The sequence below is a fragment of the Rhinolophus hipposideros genome (genome assembly GCF_964194185.1).
Source record: "Rhinolophus hipposideros genome assembly, chromosome: 9".
In the NCBI taxonomy this organism is placed as follows: Eukaryota; Metazoa; Chordata; class Mammalia; order Chiroptera; family Rhinolophidae; genus Rhinolophus; species Rhinolophus hipposideros.
Genome location: NC_138055.1, coordinates 27,496,075 through 27,516,480, shown reverse-complemented (window position 1 = coordinate 27,516,480; position 20,406 = coordinate 27,496,075). Strand labels below are relative to the sequence as shown.

Here is a 20,406-nt window from a genome sequence, read left to right as displayed (position 1 = left end):
ATTAGAGTTGATTGTCCGGCGAGGTCTTATTTTCGAGGAAACAGGGCACTTACTCTGAAAGCTATCCTCCTTTTTTATAAATGAGGAAACAGGCTGAAAGAGTAAATAATTCAAGGTGACTTAGAAAACAGATCCAAGACCAGGTCTTCTGCCTGTCACACACTCCTTACTACTCTATTCTTATACAGACATATTTCAGTATTGTGAAACAGACAATTTGAGATATTTCTGGTGAAGATATTTTATTTTTTCATAAAAATATAATTGTACAATGATCTTCAGAGAAAGAAAAATCCCTTCAATGCCCCCAAATACCATGTGGTTTAACAGTAATCTTCCTCTGTCGACACTAAATAATTGACAATATGCAACAGATTCCTTGTGAAATATAGCACATTTTTAAATTTTCTTTCCCTCTATTTTAACTAAAGGCAATCCAGTTTAGCCTATACTTTTTGAAATTAGCCAAATCAAGTCTACCATAATTCAATGATAAAATAAAATGCTACATGGTGATGCTGATAACTCCTGTCAATTAGCTGGTAAACTGTGATACAGGTTTGCTGTAGTAAGCTAGATTCTGATTTAAATATAATAGAAAGATTTTAGATAAAATAGAAAAAAATTAAGAATGTCAATCATATCCTAAACTTGACCTAGTCAAACTTATTTCATATTATATTCAGTTGCTCTAATATATGGTAAGTCTATGCTAAATTAATGACAGATTATGGCTACTCTAAATATACAAACATATTTTTCCCCTTACCTTCCTTTTTTCTTTGGGTAAAAAAGAAAAAACATTATTCTGTTACTCAGAGAGCAAGAACAGCAACAATCCAGAGAGACGGAGCTTACTGATTCTCTCATCTTCTGTTCCCTCTCAGCCTGCAAGCTGTCATTACAGGTTAAGTGAGAGACACTGGGATTTCAGTATGCTGCTCCTTAACTGGAACGGGGAAAGAAATGTTCCAGCTGTTTTAATCAGTGACATTTATTAACATGCTACAAGTAGCCAAAGTGTGCAGCCAGCACAATACCCAAAGCAATCAAAACATTCCTTTTTTAAAACCAAGGAACTTTCTCTTGGTTTGATCTACTGCAAAATACCAAAGAGATTGATTTAGGAATAAACTCAAATAAACTAATTTACTTTCACCAAAAATTACACATCCTCTACCCAAGGACAAAGTCACTGACTTCTCTTGTAAAGATAATGGGGGAGGGCGGGTAGCTCAAATAAATGACCCTGTAATGTAAAATTACAATTAGAGAAGAAATACTTCAAGCACAATGGAGACATTCCATTGAAGAGAGCCACATTCATTTTGGAATGTTTGCTTTGAAATCAACTCTTCTGGGGAATTCAAAAGGTACTGAACAAAGCAACATAGAGTACATTTTGGGTTGTTTCGCAAAATAAAAATATACATTTGAGTAGACCAGATGGCAAAACATACCCATTACAATCTGAACACTATATTTAAAACACTTAAACTCTGAAGGCTTGAATATTAACAATCCTTTATCTACATTTGTGATCCTAAAAAGACATTAAATACTCTTAAACCCCCGGTCCACCAAAACACAGAGAGACCCAACAGTCTGGGCTAGTGGTATATCAGTAGTCACACAGGACTGGACTAGAGATCTGAGTTTGCAGCCTAAGCACAAGAGAGCTTTAGGAACTCAGGCTAAAAGGAGGCACTTTATTCAGATGCAGGGCCTAAGAGAAGGGGACAAAGTACTTTGTAATCTGAAACTATGAGGTCCATCTCAGTTCCCCCCTCACAGACAATCTAAACCATGATGCCTCCTCTTACACTGCCATTTCATAACAAAGCATTATTGTGTTTGGAAGCCACATATTTACTTCATTAGAGCCAAGAACAATTATAATTTAGCAGCAACAGAGAACACAACTCCTGATCTAACTAGGGGAAAGAGAAGAGAGAGTGATCAAGTGTCTCAATGGGGAAATCAAAAGATTCCTAGGTCTATTTGAGTGTATCATAGTACTAGGAGCTTGGTTCCTCAGCCATCACTCCACTTGGTGGTCAGGAAGAAAGTAAAGGTAGCTGTGATGGGAACTGGAAAGAACGATTCTGTCCTTCTGCACCTCTTGCCAGGCCCAGGAGCTGCGGCTGTGCACGACCCTAGCTAGTGTTTCACTCCAGAGTGCAGCCCGGGCTGCACGAGATGCACACCCACACTGTGTTTCTTTCCGACTCAGAACACATTCGTGAGAGAACTCACTGCAGGGGAGAAACTAAGTGTTCTGGTTGTTCGATCGACTAGCGATTTGTCCCTCATTTTGTTTCAGATCTCCTGAGGCAGAAACTCAATCTCAGCAGCTAATTTCATCCCATTTTCTTTAAAAAATTCTCCTAGTTAGTTGACCACACAAGGAAATGTGTGTGAACATTCATTCACTCCTGCCCTATCCATATATATATATATATATATATATATATATATATATATATATATATACATACATACAATAGAAACATACATATATACTCTTGGTTTGTCAAGATGATGTATGCTGCTGAAATGCCTAAAAGGTTATTTCTTGCTTTAAAAAATTTTTTTTCAATTATTATTTTTCCAAGTATGCATTAGGCCCTAACAAACTTTTATAAACACAGTTTGAGAAGACAGCAACAAAAGTTTTACAAAAGTAAAACTATTCAGTTTTACTGAATAGAGGAGGCTGTCTTGAGGGCTTTCCTTATGGGTGTTATTAACATGTACGTTATTTAAAACAGGCATATCATTATGGATTAAAAAAATAGAAATGTATATATTTGTTAATACATATTCACAGCTTATGCTGGAATGGCTCACAGGAGAAATTATGGTTCATGCAGAAAATAGACATTACTCAAGTAAATATAAAGAAATAAAATTAGGTCCATAGAGGCTAAGAACTTAGTAATTAGCCCGTTTGGTTTCTCTTTGCAGGGCAATTAAAAACATAAAAGGAGGTGACACCTAAACACACATACACATACAAATACATGAATTATATGGAAAGAATATAAATTAACCAGTAAAGCAATGTGGAGTTAAGGTGCAAAAAATACAATCTTTACCCATTCTCCTCTACTCCTGTGTTTTCAAGCATTGCAACTTGTTAAGTGCCATGGGGTGGCCATACCAACCAGAACAGGTCTGAATGTTTGTAAATTTTCTAAGTGTTAAAAGTTAGAGGAAAATCCTTTGAGATCTATGATCACACATTTTGGCAGAAATTGCAGATTTACAGAGATGACTACTGAGCAGTAGGTAGTAAGTGGAGACAAGAGGTACAATCTTGCCCATTCATCCTCCATAGGAATCAGGATATTGGCTTCAATCTCTGACTCATCATTTTATATGATCTTCACCCTGAAAAAAGAAATCAAAGTTACCAATGTAAGAATGTTTTTAAGGGTAATGAAGTTTAGCTAATCTGTTTTAAAATGCACAATTTTTTTTCCCCTAAATTTGGTATCTACAAGAAGGCTATTTTAAAATACAGACTGAAAGAAAACTGAGCTGATTTGGCTCAGTTCAATTTAGATTAAGGCACATTACTTCATCTAATAAAAGTTATCAAAAAGCCAATCCTTCAATTTTATAAAACATTTTTAAAAGATAAAAAGTTTGTTACATTTCCTTAGAATTATTTCAAGTTTTCCCAAAGCAATCACAATGATGAGGAAATCAATACACGACATCTTCATTCCAAAATCATTACAGTCTGTAACAAACAGTGCTAGGACAACTGGATATTCATATGCAAAAGAATTAAGTTGGACCCCTATCTCACACCATATTGAAAAAATTAACTCAAAATGGATCAATGACCTAAACATAAGAGTTAAAACCATATATACTTTAGAAAAAAACATGAGGGTAAATCAGGACTGTGGACTTGGCAATGGATTGGTAGATATGACACCCAAGGCACTATACAAAAGAAAAAACAGATAAACTGGACTTCATCAAAACTAAAATCTTTTGTGCACCAAAAGACACTATCAAGAAAATGAAATAACAACCTACAGAATGGAAGAAATATCTGAAAATCATATATCTGATAAAGGTCTAGAATCCAGAATATATAAGGAACTCTTATAACTCACCAACAAAATGAAAAAGAAATGAATTAAAACATGGGCAAGGGACTTAAGCACACATTTCTTCAAAGAAGATATATACATGGTCAACAGGCTCATGAAAAGATGCTCAACATCATTAGTCATTAGGGAAATGCAAATCCAAACCACAGTCAGATTCCACTTCACCCAGTAGGAAGGCTATAATTTTTAAAAATGGAAAATAAAAAGTGTTGGCAAGATGTAGAAAAATAGGAAGCTTCGTATATTTCTGGTGGGAATGTAAAATATTTCAACCACTGTGGAAAACAGTTTGTAGTTCCTTTAAAAGTTAAATATGGAATTACCATATGACCCAGCAATTCCACTTGTAGGTATATACCCAAAAGTATTGAAAACAGTTCCTCAAATACACACTTGTACATGGATGTTCACAGCAGCACTGTTCACAATGGACAAAAGGTAGAAACAAATACCCATCAATGGATGAATGGATAAACAAATTGTGGTAAGTATGTATATACACTGGAATATCATGCAGCTGTAAAATGGATTGCAGTACTGATACATGCATACTACAATGTGGATAAATGTTGAAAACATTATGCTGGGTGAAAAGAAGCCAGGCAAAAAGTTACATACTATGTGATCCATTTACCTAAACATTACCAGATTAGGTAAATCCATAGAGATACAAAGCAGATTCATAGTTGCTAGGGGCTGGAGTTTTTATGCTGGTGCATAACAGCTTAATGAGTTTGGGGTTTTTTTAGAGGGCGATGAAATGTTTTGCAACTAGATAGAGGCAGTGGTTTTAAAACATTGTAAATGTAATAAACGCCTATGGATTGTTACTTTAAAATGGTTAATTTTATGCTATGTGAATTTCACCTCAATTAAAAAAAAATATTCTTTACAGTGAGGGTTACTGTGCTAGATAGGACCTGGACTAGGTGAAGACAGGTTCTACCATTATAGCTATGTTGGCCTTGGGTAACTTACATAGGCCTTCTGCTATTTCTTCATCTATAAAATAAAAAGTATGATTCCTTAACACAATTATTGGAGGAAACAAAATAAATATAAGTGAAAATATTTTGTAAGCTGTAAATCAAAATACACATAAAAGATATTATTAACAATACCTAGAATGGTACACTCCCATTTATGGAATAGGTCTACTTTTTTAAAAATTCCATAAATTTATCAGTTGCTCCTTTTGTGTAAAATGTATTTCAATATTTACAATCTAACACCATTTCACTTGTTTATTAGTGTATTACAAATGACATCAACATTTTATTTATTTAAAGACACGACACAGGAAAAAAACAGACATACAGAGGAAAGTGGTCAAAAGAAAACCTACCTTAAGACACTCCTCTACATATAAACTCTCCCTGTATTGTACTCACAGGAATTGCTATTCGCATCTGTTTTCCCAGCTTTTGTGTGCCTGCTTGAGTTCTGCTGAGATTTGCTCTGCTCTTCCCCAGTGAGTAGGGCCTTTATTTCAGAAGGGATTTTTCCTTGGTCCATTGCCATGCACCACTGCTTGTACTGAAATACGTAAAATATATTTAAGTAAAATTTTACTAGGCAGAGTTCAGGAACCACTAGAAATGCTAGACATTAGAATTCCCATACCTAGAAGTCAAATTGGCTGCTGGGAATCCCACCCTCCATTGTATTTCTTATTTATAATCTAGGAGACGTATGATGCCTGCCATCTTTCAGAAGAGGGTGAAAAACTACTGCTGAATCTTCTTGTGATATACTGGAGTACCGCTCAGATTAAAAAGTCCCTTCTGGTTAAGAGAACGTCTCTCTCATAGTGTGCCACACATTAGAATTCATCTCTTTTTGCTAATGGTCACATTATTTCTACTCCTTAAAATAGTTTTGTAATTCCTTTCTCTTTCTTAAACATTCACTAAACATCTACTTTCTACCAGAGTGTGTACTATGGAGTTTGGGGGTATACAAAGATTAATCAGCCCAAAGATCATGCCCTCAAGTGGCTTACATTGCAGAAGGCAGGAAATAACTTAAAGCATAAGTCAAATCTACCGAATAGTTTATATCTGAATTCTCTTCATGCCCCAACCTTTTTCTTACCTTCTAAAAAGCTGAGGTAGCCTGTTCTAGTTTTGTAATGATCATGGTAGTATTATCTCTTTCTTTTCCAACCTGTCACCTCCTCCCCTGAGCTCACAGTAATGGGGTTTTAATTCTCTTTTACATTTCTACAGCCACTACACAAAATATGAATGAACGAATGAATAAAACATGCTAAATAAATAAATGTTTAAACTCAAATGCTATCATACTATGCATATTGTTATATATTTATTGTTATATTGCTTTTCCCTCTTAGCAATATATTGTAAACATCTTTCTACATCAGTAAATACAGATGTGCACTGTGATTTTTTACTGGCTGCAAAGTAGTCCAGTATATGAATGGAATATAATTTATTTAATCAATCCTCTATTGTTGTACATTTCGGTTATTCCCCCATTTTTTTCTATTATAAACAATCCCTCAATGAAATAGTCATGTATATTCTACTCCCACCAACAATGTACAAAAATGCTTATTGCCTACATTCTGGCTAACCAATGAATATTCTTTTCTATGCATGTCAACTGAATAGGTGAAAATTAATATATTATTGTTTTAATGTATATTTCTTTGACTGCTAAACTAAAGTTGATTTTCTTCATGCATTTATTGACAGACTTTCTTACCATTTCCAGTTCCTCTCTGAGGGCACATATAGCTCTTTCCCGACTGGATACCAACTCTTCCAAATACTGATATCTCAGTTTCTTTCTGGCCCGGCATTCTCTTGCACTCTGCCGGCTCCTCTCAAGTTTTGCCTTCAAGTCAATTTTGGCTGGCTTCCGACCACGTTTACCGGGCTTCTTTACTTTGCCTCCAACCACCTTCAAAAAGAGAGAAAATAAATAATTTTTTTCTCTTAGTTCTGTGTCTAGGAAAGTGACTACAGCTGCATATTAGCAAGGAAAACATTTACAAATAATAAATGAATGAAGCCTATGGAACGCAGCATAATCCCATCAAATGCCTTGAGTCTTTGCTTCATAATTTTTTTCTGATAGTTTTGATACCATGAATGTGAGAGAAGAAATAATTTAATTTGTCATCATTTCTTCAATAACAGTTTAACAGTAAACTTTACAAACCATATATGTAGCTGGGTAATAAAAATACTAAAAGATTGCCACTAAATATTTTGTTCACCAATAAATTTTATTGACTTGAGAAAATAAATTTTAAAAAATTCAAAATTGTAAGTTCAGGATGATCTCAACATTATAAAACAACATATAGAAGAAAGGATGTTAACAAAACGTCAACCAGGATTTCTCTGACAAGTGTGATTATAAATAGCTTTTTCCCACCTGTATTTTTTATGATTTTTCAATGTTTACAATTAGAAAAAATATATAATTTGTACATAAAATTATGTATATATAAAAATAAATACGTATCCTAAGAAATTGGGCCATAAATTTCCTCTTCAAATTTGTTGAGCTCAAAGGAACACACAGGAAGTCCCTGAAATCTTCAGGATAATTCTCTCCTGCCGTTAGCAGCCTATACTTATTAATATGACCCTAGGCTGTCTCAGTAGATTTCTACCTGTTCCCACTGGTATCATAAGATATCCTCTCAATATTCCTGTTATTCATTTACTTGTATAGGCACAATGTTTTCGTGACTGGAAAAATAATTTAATCTTCATTGTTTAGCTTTGGAACCTCCCCAAGTTCTTATACAAGATGCAACTATGAGGTAAAGATAATGAATTTTTAAATACACAAACCTGAACTTATATATCAAATAAGTTTTCTTTAAAGCAGTCACCTTGAAAGGGGGTACATTTATTCCAATGAACAAACTTTTTTTGGAAAGTGCTTTTGGAGCCAGTTTCTTACAATATGCACTTACAATATGCCTTTAGAGCATACTTTATTTTAGAGTGATACATTTTTCTTTAAATTCCCCAACAATTTGATTATCCATTTTGTTTACATGACAAGGCTCTGAATCATGTCCAGTTCACTCTGAAAATTACCCTCAGAGAATAAAAATGTCGCAATTCTAAAAGAGAAGATGCAAAATTCAAACACTGGCAAATCATTAGAATAAATGTAGAAACCTCCCCAGGTAACAAAACTCAGATGATCAATCAATATTCATTGGATAGAAAAACTCTGATTTATTCATTTGTTTGAAATCACTATTAATATCAGACACTGACAATGCCCAGTACCCTACAAAGGTCAGATCAATACCAAGTATAATGCTTAGCTCAAGAAAACCACACTTTAAATGGGAATCAGCCACATTTACCAGACCCTGTGTGATAACATGATGGCCAACATTGCATCTAGCATTTTTTAGGATGGCTCTGAAATGACATCGAATACTCCAAGGCTCTGGGAAAAAAAAAAAAAATCTTTCCTTTTCACCCACCATCTTTTATTGAAAGCTAGCTGCTTCAGTACTACTCCCAAATTAGTTTCAACTTTTCAAAAACTGCTCTTTTAAAGCTTTTCTATTCTGCATCATCATGTCTTTATTCCAATATAATAATATACATCTCAGGAAATTTTTCCTCAGTCAAAATATTTGATGAGCAATTGCAGGATGACTAGTTGATCCAAATATTACTATGGGCTAAATTTTAAAGTATGCTTATATCACATCAATTGCACAATTTTAACACAGTATTTTGAAATTACCCTACGTTAAAACAAAGTGTATTTGCTATTGCCACGTTTTTCAAAAGGAATATATTTACATCATAAACTCATATCTATAGTGAAATAAATGGTAATCCAATCTAATGTAGTAAAATGAGTCATCACATAACACTATAATCCAATACCTTATATATTACTGTTGTTCATTAATTCAGGAGTGGCTGCCTTTGAGAACAAAGAGCAAGAGAACGGAGAGCACTTCATAGACTTCACTGATTTTTTTAAACAAACCAAGCACACTCATAAAAATCAAACAAAAGTTATAACCCTTTATTTAGTTTTCATGGTAGCAAAATATTTAAATTGGAACTATGCTATTCCATTTTTTTAAATTAAAAAGGCATAGTAAATGAATCCAGGGTTCCTGTATTTTATGTCATCTCCTGTAAAATTACATTTAAAACCACATAACCACCACCTCTCTAGCTTAATTTTTCTTTAGTAACAGGCTGAATTTTGGGTTTTTGGTGCCAACTAAAATCTGATTAGTGTACCAGTTTTCAAGAGAGCCAAGTACATCACAGGATTATTGTAAATTTTAAGTATAATAATGTGTGAGAGCACTTTGTAAATAAAAAGGTATTATACAAATGTAAATTAATTTCATAAGCATAAAGATTAGGGGATGGATAGGGGAAGTTAATTAGAAATTAGGAACAGAAACTAAAACTGAAATCAACCTGACAAATTCCTTAAATGTCTCTGGGCCAAAAATCATTCTCACCAGTGTTTCATAAAATTTTCACAAACTCAGCAATAACCACATTGCCCCCTTGCTTTCTCCTATTTCTTCTGTGAGGAAGCTTTTTTCTTATCTGTGTATTTTATGATATTTAAATATTTCCAATTTACGTGTCTAAAAAGGCTGGGAATTAAGACAAAAACTACTGGATTTAGCCAAGACGGAGCTCCTGATAATTCTAAGTTTAACCATTATAGAGAAAACACAGAAACCAGTCTTCCGAGCCTGAGTGTGGATGGCACAGGCTTCTCAGGCAACAGGTTTAACTTTGCAGAAAGAGGAGCCATGATTGTAGCTGCATGCCCTTTAGAGGCTTCTTAAAATGAGGAAGCCAGATAAATCCTATTCCAAAGGTTCTTGGATCATTTTTCTTCTAGCTTTTTAGGAACAAACAACAAAAACTTAAATCCACGTGTGCAGGGAGGGAACACACAGCAGACAAGGCCTGGAGTCAGGCACTCTACCTGTAATCATCTCACGGTATTTCACACCACTCAGGTGAGGTGAACTCCATCATCCTCACCTTTCAGGTAAAGAGAGGGAAAATAATTCCTTTATTTATCACCCATTCACTGAACACCCACTATGCCCAAACACTGTGAAATTCTAGAACTATCAATATAAGAAGGTAGGGTCCTTGCCTTTAATGTTATTTATTTAGATTCATGAAACACAGCAGATATGAAATGGACAATAACATTATAAATGGCAGGATATCAGTGTATACAGGCGTGTTGCTGGTAGTGTGTACACACACACACACACACACAGATGCACAGTGATCTCTTTATTTTATAAATGACAAAATTTTAGTCCAGAGATTTTCAATGTCAGAGCAGGGTCTACAACCCAAGTCCCCTGATTTGCATCATACTTACTTGTCACAAGATAACTCACTATCATCAAGCATGACTATTCCCCTCCAAGAGTAGGTGTGACTGATTAACCTGAACAGATAATTCCCTGAAAAGGCTCTAAAACTGACAGGTGCTTTATATGCACTGCTGTATTAATGCTATCTAGTCACTCATTCAATCCAACTCACTGGCATTAGGCACTTGATGTAGGGCAATGGTGAGGAGGTTAAGTAACAAGCTTTTTCATTCTAAGCTTCCCTGAAATCCCCTCCACAGCTGTGACTCTCCATGCCCGCCCACTGAAGTCATGCCGATTTACTCCTTCACCAAATCTCTGATTTAGCTCTTCCTCTCTATTCTTACCACCTAATTAGTGAGGGCCCTACTCAGATTATTACAATAGGTTCCCAACGGGTCTCCTTACCATTTCTCCTTTTCCACACTCATTTCCATAGTTAATCCATCTTGGCAGAAAAACTGTCAAATGAACCTTTCTTTTCAGCATATTGCAGTTAAGTTGAGTGTGTTTTTCTTCATTGTGAAGAAGTAACACCTGATCATTACAGGAAGCACTTGAATGCTTCTTTGGCCATGTCACTCTCCGAGAACAGCTCCGCTCCGCACTGCTTACTAGGTCACCTTACCCAGTATTTGAGTTTCCTGTGGCTAAGCCTGCAGGGCTGCCCTCCTGCTGAAGGCCCTAAGGAAGAACCCATTCCTCACCTCTTTCAGCTCCTGGTGGCTGTCAGCATTCCTTGATTTGTGGCCACCTGAACCCAATCTCGGCCTCTGTGGTTGCCCTGCCTCCACAGCTGTCAAATTGCCTTCTGCCTCACCCTTATGAGGACATGGCATTTGGGTAGGGCCCACCCAGATAATCCAGGAGAAAGCCTTCCTCTCCAAATCCTTAACTTAATCATAGTACTTTGACATACAATATTCACTCGTGTACTACATGAAGAGATATTCACAGGTTCCAGGGATTAAGACATAGTTGTATCTTTTTTAGGGGCCACCATGCAGCCCACTACATCTGGGCTCCCTCTCACCAAGCCAATCTTCTCTTTCATTATTCCCAACAGGCAGCCTCCCTACCAAGTCAGGCCAGTCTCCTTAGGGACCTCACCCCATCCTGTGCATGCTTACCTAGTCTCATCAGTTCTCTAAAGATGCCCTCTCACCCGCCCTGCCCTCTGAAACGCCCTGCCCTCTGAAACAGCAAATCACATTATGCTTTCTTTGTTTAGGATCAGCTCTAGCCCTCTTTTTTTGAAATTCTCGCTGACAATCACCCTCTGCCATCACTTTTCTTCTCCAAATTTCTGCAATTAATTCTATTAATTCAATTTCTATAGTTAATATTGCACTGAGTTTATGTTATGTTTCTTTTTTAGTGGCCTCACAGATTTAAGTTCTCTCTCTTCCAGTAGTGTGAGCTCCTCAGGCACAGAAACTGTCATTGTATCCAGCCCTGAGCTGGGAATTTCAGATGCATTTATTTAAGAAGACTGATAACTGAATGAATAAATGCAAAGAAAAATTAGCAATATTTTAAAATTGATTTAAGTTGATATCACTACTAACAATTTACAGGAAAAAAGCTCCTTCATAAGGGATATAAAATTTGAAAAACCAATTAAGGACTCATTATTTTAACACCTTTTTTGCACTCATTTGCATCCTGAAGCTCTGATTCTTAAGGCAACTCATAAAAGTTTCAAGTTGTTAAGTCTGAGACTTATTGCATTTACATGAAGTGGTAGCATCAGCCCCAGCTAAAAATAAAAACAGCAGAAGAGCCTATTTCACTTTTAAAAATACGAAGTGAAAAGTTGTATCTCCAGTTGATTAAAGAAAAATAAGGTAGATACGAATGTCCCCAGCCACTACTCTTTACCACTTTAAAGAAAAAGCAAAACAAGTAGCTGCGTTTTCATTTGGTGGTAAGGCTCCATAACTTCCTTCAGAGCTATGGGTTAGGCTTTTTCTCCAATTTACCAGATCTTCACAAAGAGAGAAAGTCTAATCACATCTTCCTGCTGCTAACAGTTTTTATAGTCAACAGAAGAAGAAATGAGATAAAGTAGGCATCTCAGAACTGGGAGTTAACTCCTGCCTCCCCCAGTCCCTGTGCCTGCCCTCCCCTCCATTATTGTTTGAAGCTAAATATGATACTACATGTAGTTAGCAATGCCTGAAACTGTTAGAAACTGACTCTGTAAAAGTGGTATATACTTAACTACCTTTGCTTCTTTCCCACACACCTCTTCCTCAACCTACATCTTGGCTTCTGCCCTCTCTCTCCATTCAAACTTCTCTTACCAGCTTCATAAACAATCTCCTACTTTCCAAGTCCAATGGATACCTTTTCACTACTTACCTTACTTGACTTTTTTTTTTTTTGTAAATCTTACAGAATAGACTAAATTCCTTCCTTAAAATTCTCTTCTCCCTTAGATGGCATAAAAGTCCCTTTTTTCTGGTTCTCCTGAATCACTAACCTTTCCTTTTCTGTGTATTTTGCTGAGTCCTATTCCTCAGCCTCTTCTGATCACTTTAGAGTTTTGCAGGGCTCTGTCTGGTGAGCTGTCTTCTGTCCACATTCTTCATCCGTGAAGGGTGTTATGCTTACTGCACCGACCACAGCCTACACTGTCATCGCCTTTCTTCCGAGCAATCTAACCAACCTAGTGAGGAGTCAGAAAGGACTAGCATTTATTGAGAACCCATTTGTGTGCTAAGTTCTTTTCATATGGGCTCACATATACAGTACATTTAATTCTCACAATAACTCAGTAAGGTTTTGTTAACACAATAAAAACCAATTTATAGGTGAAGAAGTTCAGTTCTGAAGAGATGAAATAATCTGTCCAAAATCATAACAGCTTGAAAGTGGTAGAAATGAGATCTAAACTCTGGTTAATTGCCAAAATTCATGTTCTTTCCTAACTGTAAATCATTTGACTCTCGTCTGTCTCAGGTGCAACGTCCATTTTCTATATAGCCATTAGCATTTTTCTTTGAAAACACAAATCTGCTATTGTCACCTCTGCTCTAAAATACTTCAGTGGCATCCTAACAGCTATGGCCTTTGTTTTCAAACTTCAGTAAGCATATAAGCCACTTAACTGGGAAGCCTATTCAAATTCCCATTCTCAAAGAGTCTGATTCAGCAGGTGTCTTCTGTATTCCACTCTGAAAAATACTAACCCAAATGTCTTAGCTTAACTTGTCAGGCGTATCATGATCCCGCCCCTGATTATCTTCCCATCCTTATCTCTGCCCACACCTCTACTTGTGCCTTATGCTGGAGCTCAGGGGTCAGCAAACTGCAGCCCTGCTGGCAAGCCGAAGCCCGCCTGTTGCCTGTTCTGGTAAATAAAGTTTTCCTGAAACACAGCCACACCCATTCATTACATTCTGCAGGTTGCTTTCCTGCTACAATGGAAGAGTTGAATAATTGCAACAGAGATCATATGGTCCACAAATATTTACTATTTGGCCCTTTACAGAAAATTTGCCAATTCCTGCTCTAGCTTGTACCAAAATAGTTCCTTTCCAGTGCAATGTGCTTCAGTACAGGATATTCCCTCTTTCCCATTTTCTGTAAGACTCCGATTCTTCCTCACAGATTCATTCCTACAGTGTGAGCCCGTTTCTGACATACCCAGATAGTTAGGCATCCATTCTTAATGCCCCCAAAACCACTGTGCCTCTATTGCCCTTATTTCTTACCTCACTATATTGTCATTATTTTTCTATATGTCTGCCTAGCCCATTAAAATGTAAGCTCCTAAAAATAGTTATAAGTTCTTATTGATCTTTGTATCTCTACTGTCTAGCATAATGCCTGGTACGTAGTAGGTTTCCAACAAATGTCTGATGAATTAATGAATAAATAAACAAACTTTTCTTAAAAAGCGTGAAACATTCTGAATAAGGTCATTAAAACTTCAATTTCAACTGGTTTCTGTAGTATTAGAATTACTCCTTAGGGTGAAACTATCTGTAGAGGTACCCTAATTAAAATGTGCATGTAACCTAGACAGGAAAGGAAAGCACATTGAGCATTAACATCTACTGTCCGAGATTTATTTAGTAGATGAGCTGGCTCTTTTTAGTTTTGTGGAAAGCACTGATAGAGTCGAAGGACAGAAAAAGTAGAAAATGTCTGAGCTTTGTGGCACTGCCCAAGGAGGGTACCTCCAACTGCAGCTTAGCAAAAGATGGCTAAGGGCCAAGAAAGGGGACTTCAGGGGCCAATGGACAGGTCTGGGTTTGGGAAACTACCTTTCTCATGTAATCTGACACTTAAAGGCACAGTTAAAGTTCATTTCACGTTCCATCCCATTGCTCCTGTCCCATCTGGGGGCAGAGTTAGGAGCAAAGGGTAGTGTAGGTATAAACAGGGCTGCAAATGTTATGCAACAGCACACACTTAAGAACTACTACAATGAGCATCTCCGGTGCTTACTGCACGGTGCTAAGGACCAAGGAGCTCACTGCTAGGAAATATAATAAGGATGATGTGGGGACAGAGCCCCAGAAAGCAGTTTCCAGGGTCTCGGCCTCACATAGAAAGGTACTGGCTCAGCTGGTAAATGGCCATCAGCTGTGGCTAGTTGGCCGTCAGCTGTAACCAGTGAGCCATTGGCCACTAATATAACTGCCATGGCTTCGCTAGCAGCAAATGGGGGGCTAGCAAGAAGACGGTGGCTGAGCGGGCAAGCGGTGCAGTGAGAGTTGAGAACAGTGTGGCTCCTGCTTCCTGTGTCTCCAACCCAGCCGCCGGTAAGAATATAGTGGTATGACTCCCCTACCTATGGCTCTGTGGGTGTTCCTTTTTGGCCTCACCATGTCCTGTGTTCTTATGTGGGGAGCGGGAGCAGAGACCGCGCCTGCCACCCTGCACGACAGATGACATTTTTTGAGTGCCTACTCTGTGTTAGACTCTGTGCTTGATGCTTTATATGCATTATCTCTAATCCTCAATAAAGCCTGTGAAGAAGGTATTGACCATTTAACAGACAAGTTCAGAAAGGTTGAATAACTTAGCTAAGATGTGTTCCTTCCCAACTGGCAAAGCAGAGATCTAGTATTCACTATTTGAGCTCTGCTCCTTATCACTCTCCCAAGCCCCCACTTTTAGATGCTCACTATTATCTCTTGCTTTATTTTTCCCATTTGCTATCATTTGTTTACTCTGGTTGTATATGGAGCACACTGATTAATAAAACCCAAGAACCTCAGGGCATTCTCCCTAATGCCACTCTGTCCCAATTTAATTCAATTACTATTAACTAGTACTCTGTATCAGGCACATTGCTAGATGCTTGGGAGGCAAAGCTGCATCCCCATAAAATTCACTCCTGCTCTTACTTCAGGAAGCTAGACGGCAGAATGTGGAGAGCTCTTGGCAAACTCATTGTCATCGACAAAAACAACTCAGGATACAGAATCTTTTTAAAGGGAGGTCCTCACGTCATCATCATCATCATCATCATCATCATCATCATCATCTTCTGTTTCTTGACCTAATTCAAATACCGTGTCTCTATAACTGCTGCTTCTGTTTGTTTCATTCTCTTCCTGTTGCCCTGGTGTTGCTGGCAGTGTTTGCACTCTCTCCAGCATAGCTGCTGCCATCCTTCCAAGCCCCAAACTTCCCCTTCCCTTATGTATGGGAAAATGGAACCTAAGACTCCATCACCCATACACTGTTTGAGGGAAAAGTGTGTTTTGTGTGTGAGTATGTATGTACATACTAGGAGGGCAATGCGATTTTGTAGGATGGTAACAACTAGAGCACAGAGAAAGGCAGGACTGGGAGCCGCCAAAGCATTACTTAAGGGCAGTTTCACACTGGCTGCTGAAAGCAGTCCCGTCTTGTTGTACATGGCATTTAAACATTACTCATCTCAAACTATGACATGCAGTCAAAGTGAAAGTAGTATATTCACAGAGGCACTATTCATCCAGAGACATCTGAAATGGATTTTATTTTCTATAATCATTAGAGATTTAAGAAACTACCAGTTTCTAAATTCTCTCATAAAAACAATGACTTAATAAAGAATGAAAACTGAATTCATTTTGCGTGCCTGTGAACCCAATAGGAAGTAAGCTATGGATAGTCTACCCTCTTAAATTTAACTTCAATCTTTTAGGCAAAACAGTAACATTTTACACCCTGCCCACCCACTACAGTTTGCTAGTTTTAGAAATAACTCCTATGTGATCTCATAGGTAAGCATAATAACTCAAAATCAGACATATTTTTCTTAGAGTTATTTGAGAGTATTGAAGATGTTGAGAAAGTTATTAAACGTTTCAAAGGAAACTGAAAATTCTGTAGAACATACTGTGACAGTCTCAGATCACGGAAATTAAAGAACAGTGTGTTACGTTAGCATCCATAAACAGCCCTAACATTATTTCCCAAGATCATGGATACGGTATTCAGACATAATTTCAAAATGAACACTGAAAGATCCAGCTAGCGAAGACTTTTTACAAAAAAATTACTTTCTGATTTTTCTGGAAAACTTTGAGAACGCCCCCCCCCTTCGGTCCTGGGGACACCACTTCCCATTAGGAGGGGTTTGCTGCTTCACAAGCACACTGTTCCAGCCGGGCGTCTGTCTAGCACTTTTCCCAGCGCCTTGTGCAGTGACAGGAAGCGATCACGTAGGACACAAGCAGTGCAGAGAAGCTGGACATCTTTCTAACCTTTCTGAGCATGGATGAAACAAAACCTTGATAAGCAGCAAAGTGTCCCTGGTTACCTGGCGGCGAAAAGGGTACCCAAAGAGAAAAGAAGCACGCCAGAGATGGTGGAAAGTAAGCCTTCTGGACAGCGTAGGGAAGGAGTGAGTTCTGCTTCAAAACTCGGCCAGTTCTGGACGTCTGGTGATCAATAAGCTGACCGTCCCTGTCTTCACGACACTGATGTGGAGAGGCATAAAGAGCATAGGTTCCCCATAATGAACTATGTGAATGAACCAATCATGACCCTTGTCTGTCATGACCATCGGGGTGAGCGATGTGCACAGGGAAAGGTGGACGGTGGCGGGAGGTAAAATCATCAGAGTCACAAGAACGAATTCACTACTGGTGCCGGGCTTTCCAGAGGAGGGTCGATCCCGCACTCTGGGGGAACAGCCACAGGAGCTCAGCAGAGTGTTCCGACCAACCACGGGAAAACAGCTCAGAGGGGGAGGGAGCGGCTTAGATGAATGGGCCATTGAGCAGGGAGCCGGGGAGAGGAAAGGGGAGCCGTCCTGGGGGAATAGCGCCGGTTCGGGGCGCCCTAGTTAACACCTCGGGACCGGAGAAGGGCGGGGGGGAGGCGAGGGAAGGCAGGAGGGGCCGCAGAGCAGTTCCTCCGCCCGTCCCGGCTGGCACGTCCGGGGGGGGTTGGCGCCACCCGCAGAAGCCGACAAGCAGGCTCGCGGTGGGAGTGAAAATTCTCCAGAGGAGCGGGCCCTGCCCGGGAACACGCAGCGCCACCGTCCCCCGGGTTCCTCGTTGGGGACCGTGGGGTGACACCTGGAGGCGCAGGGATGTCCGCGGCAGGTGTTTGTTGCGTGTTGGCAGGAACTACCACGCCGAGACTCGGCGGCGGGACTAGCTCTTAGCGACAAGCGGGAGGCGGCGGCGGCGGCGCGTGCAAACCCCAGGACTTACCTTACTGTCATCCATCTCGGCAGACAGGCCGGCCTGGCCAGGCGCTCCCGCCCCGTGCCCTCCCTGGCTCCGCCGGCCTGGCCCGGCCCGGCCCCCGCCCCGGGGGAAGAAGGGGATATGGTTCTGACTGCCTCCTCCTCTCGCCTAACACTTCGTTTCCCTGATGCCACAGTCACGGGGACGAGGGACCAGTTCAGGAATGGCAGCGCGGACCCTGGAGGAGGCCCAGAACGCCTCCCCTCGCCGCCGCCGCCTCCTCCTCCCCCTCCATGACAGTCTGGGTGTGTTTACAGACGCCCAGGAGAGCCGCGCGGACGCGAGGGTGGGCAGGAGCGCCGCACGCGGAATCGCCCCTCCAGCTGCCGTAGCCCCGCGGCCTTCTGGGCGTTGTAGTTTTCCTCGCCGCAGTCTGCACTCGGCCGACTAGAAGGAAAACTACAATGTCCACACAGCCTCTGCCGAGCGTCTGTTTTTCTCTCGCCGCAATTGCTGCGGAGGCGGGACCGGGCGGGAGGCGCACCGACGTTTCCCAAAGTGCGCTCCCTGGCCGGTGTTGACCCTGGGGGTGCGTGCAGCGCCCCGTGCGCGCAGAGTTAGGAGCTTTGGGGCCCCAGCCGAGGCCTGAAGGAGGGGCCCTGGGCACGGGCTCTCTCTCCTCCGGGACGCTGAGGAAACCTTGAAGGTTCCTTGTGAAAAATCAAACTTACTGAAAAACAAACAAACAAAAAACAACAAGAATGTAAAATGGTTCATCTGCTTTGGGAAAAAAATGAGCAGTTCCTCACATAATTAGACAGAGTTACCATACAGCCCAACGATTTCAGGAAAAATGGGAACATATGTCCACAGTGAAAACTTGTACACTAATGTTCTGTCCTAGACGTTTTATTCATCATGGAAAGTGGAAACAACCCAAATGTCCATCAATGGATGAATGAATAGGCCAACGTGGCATATCATTAGGAATATTATTAGACCATCTGAAGAAACGAAGTACTGATACACGCTGCCATGTGGATGAGCCTGGAAAACATGTTAAGTGAAAGAAGCCAGACACAAAAGGCCACGTATTGCAGAGTCCATACGTAACGAAATAGGTGTGTTTAAAGAAACAGAAAGTTGATGAGTGGTTGCCAGTGGCTAGGGTTGTGAAACAGTGGAGAGGGAGCGGTGCTGGGAATGGAGAGCGAGTGTTAATGGGTACTGGGTTTTGGTCTTAACCTTTATTTTAAGTGTGTTTTTCCGGGACCCACCAGCTCCAAGTCAAGTTGTTTCAATCTGTTTGTGGAGGGCGCAGCTCCCAGTGGCCCATGTGGGGATCCGACAGGCAACCTTGTAGTTAAGAGCACCCCACTCTAACCAACTGAGCTAACCACCCATCCCCTGGGTTTCTCTTTAAGGTGATGAAAGTTCTCACATTGATTTGGTGATGGCTACACAGCTCTGTAACTATACTAAGACCCACTGAATTATACATTTTTAATGAGTAAATTTTATGGTATGTGAATTATATCTCAATGAAGCCATTAAAAACAACTAACAGTGTCTTTGGGCTCTCCTGATTTAATAGAGTCAGGGAGCTTGTTCTTCTGTTTTAGCCTATGTTAGGCCATTGAGAATGTGACAAAGGTTGTGTGTTCATTAATGTTACTCTGGAGAACCCTTTGATGTACTCCTTTTTAAATACGCCTAAAGTGCTTTGCTAAATCCTTCCAAAATTCAACTGAAGTAGAGTTCTTCGATTAACAATAAATATATAGGACACTCACTTACATTTGAATTTAAGATAAACAAATACCGTTTTTTTAGTATACGTATGTCCCATGCAATATTTGAGACACACATTTACCAAAAAAATGCATTGGTTATCTGAAATCACATCTAACTGGGTGTTCTATTTTATTTGGCAATTCCCAATTGAGGAAGAGTAATACTAGACAAGTTGAATCGTCTCTGACCTGTATAACGCTTCAGAGGCACCAAAGCAGGTCAGTTTTTCCAAGTAAATGCAGCCTGGGCAGGTTATGTGGTTGGTAACAGGTCTGGCATGCTGGGGTTGTAGCTGTTGGGCCTAACCAGGGGTGCACCCTTAACTCCCAAACTGCATTCCTGGCAGCCTGAGAGTCGCCTCGCCATATCCTCTCTAACGATCAAGAAAGCAAACGTCTGTGCTCATAGGCTCTCTTCCTCTTCCTCACTTAATACCCCTTTTGTTCAA

General features: G+C 39.7%; 1 protein-coding gene across 2 annotated transcripts; it reads right to left on the bottom strand.

Annotated features, from left to right (window-relative positions):
* Window positions 1-225: 225 nt before the first annotated feature.
* Window positions 226-18,489, bottom strand: CREBL2 (cAMP responsive element binding protein like 2). Of its 2 annotated transcripts, none has more exons than XM_081061397.1 (4): window positions 18,189-18,489; window positions 6,858-7,055; window positions 5,476-5,666; window positions 226-3,393 (listed from the first exon to the last, which is right to left on the bottom strand). In XM_081061397.1, exons 1-3 carry the CDS (start codon window positions 18,201-18,203, stop codon window positions 5,490-5,492), a joined length of 390 nt encoding a protein of 129 aa, XP_080917523.1. In that variant the 5' UTR covers window positions 18,204-18,489; the 3' UTR covers window positions 226-3,393; window positions 5,476-5,489. The 2 variants fall into 2 exon arrangements, with proteins under 2 accessions (XP_080917523.1, XP_080917524.1); XM_081061398.1 differs by having other exon boundaries at window positions 5,522-5,666.
* Between the last annotated feature and the right edge of the window lie 1,917 nt (window positions 18,490-20,406).

Excerpts from the sequence above, each read along its gene's own strand:
- CREBL2 (XM_081061397.1), bottom strand. Across the intron at positions 5,667-6,857 it reads TCAGAGAGGAACTGGAAATG|TACAAGCAGTGGTGCATGGC; the intron begins GTAAGAAAGTCT and ends TACGTATTTCAG.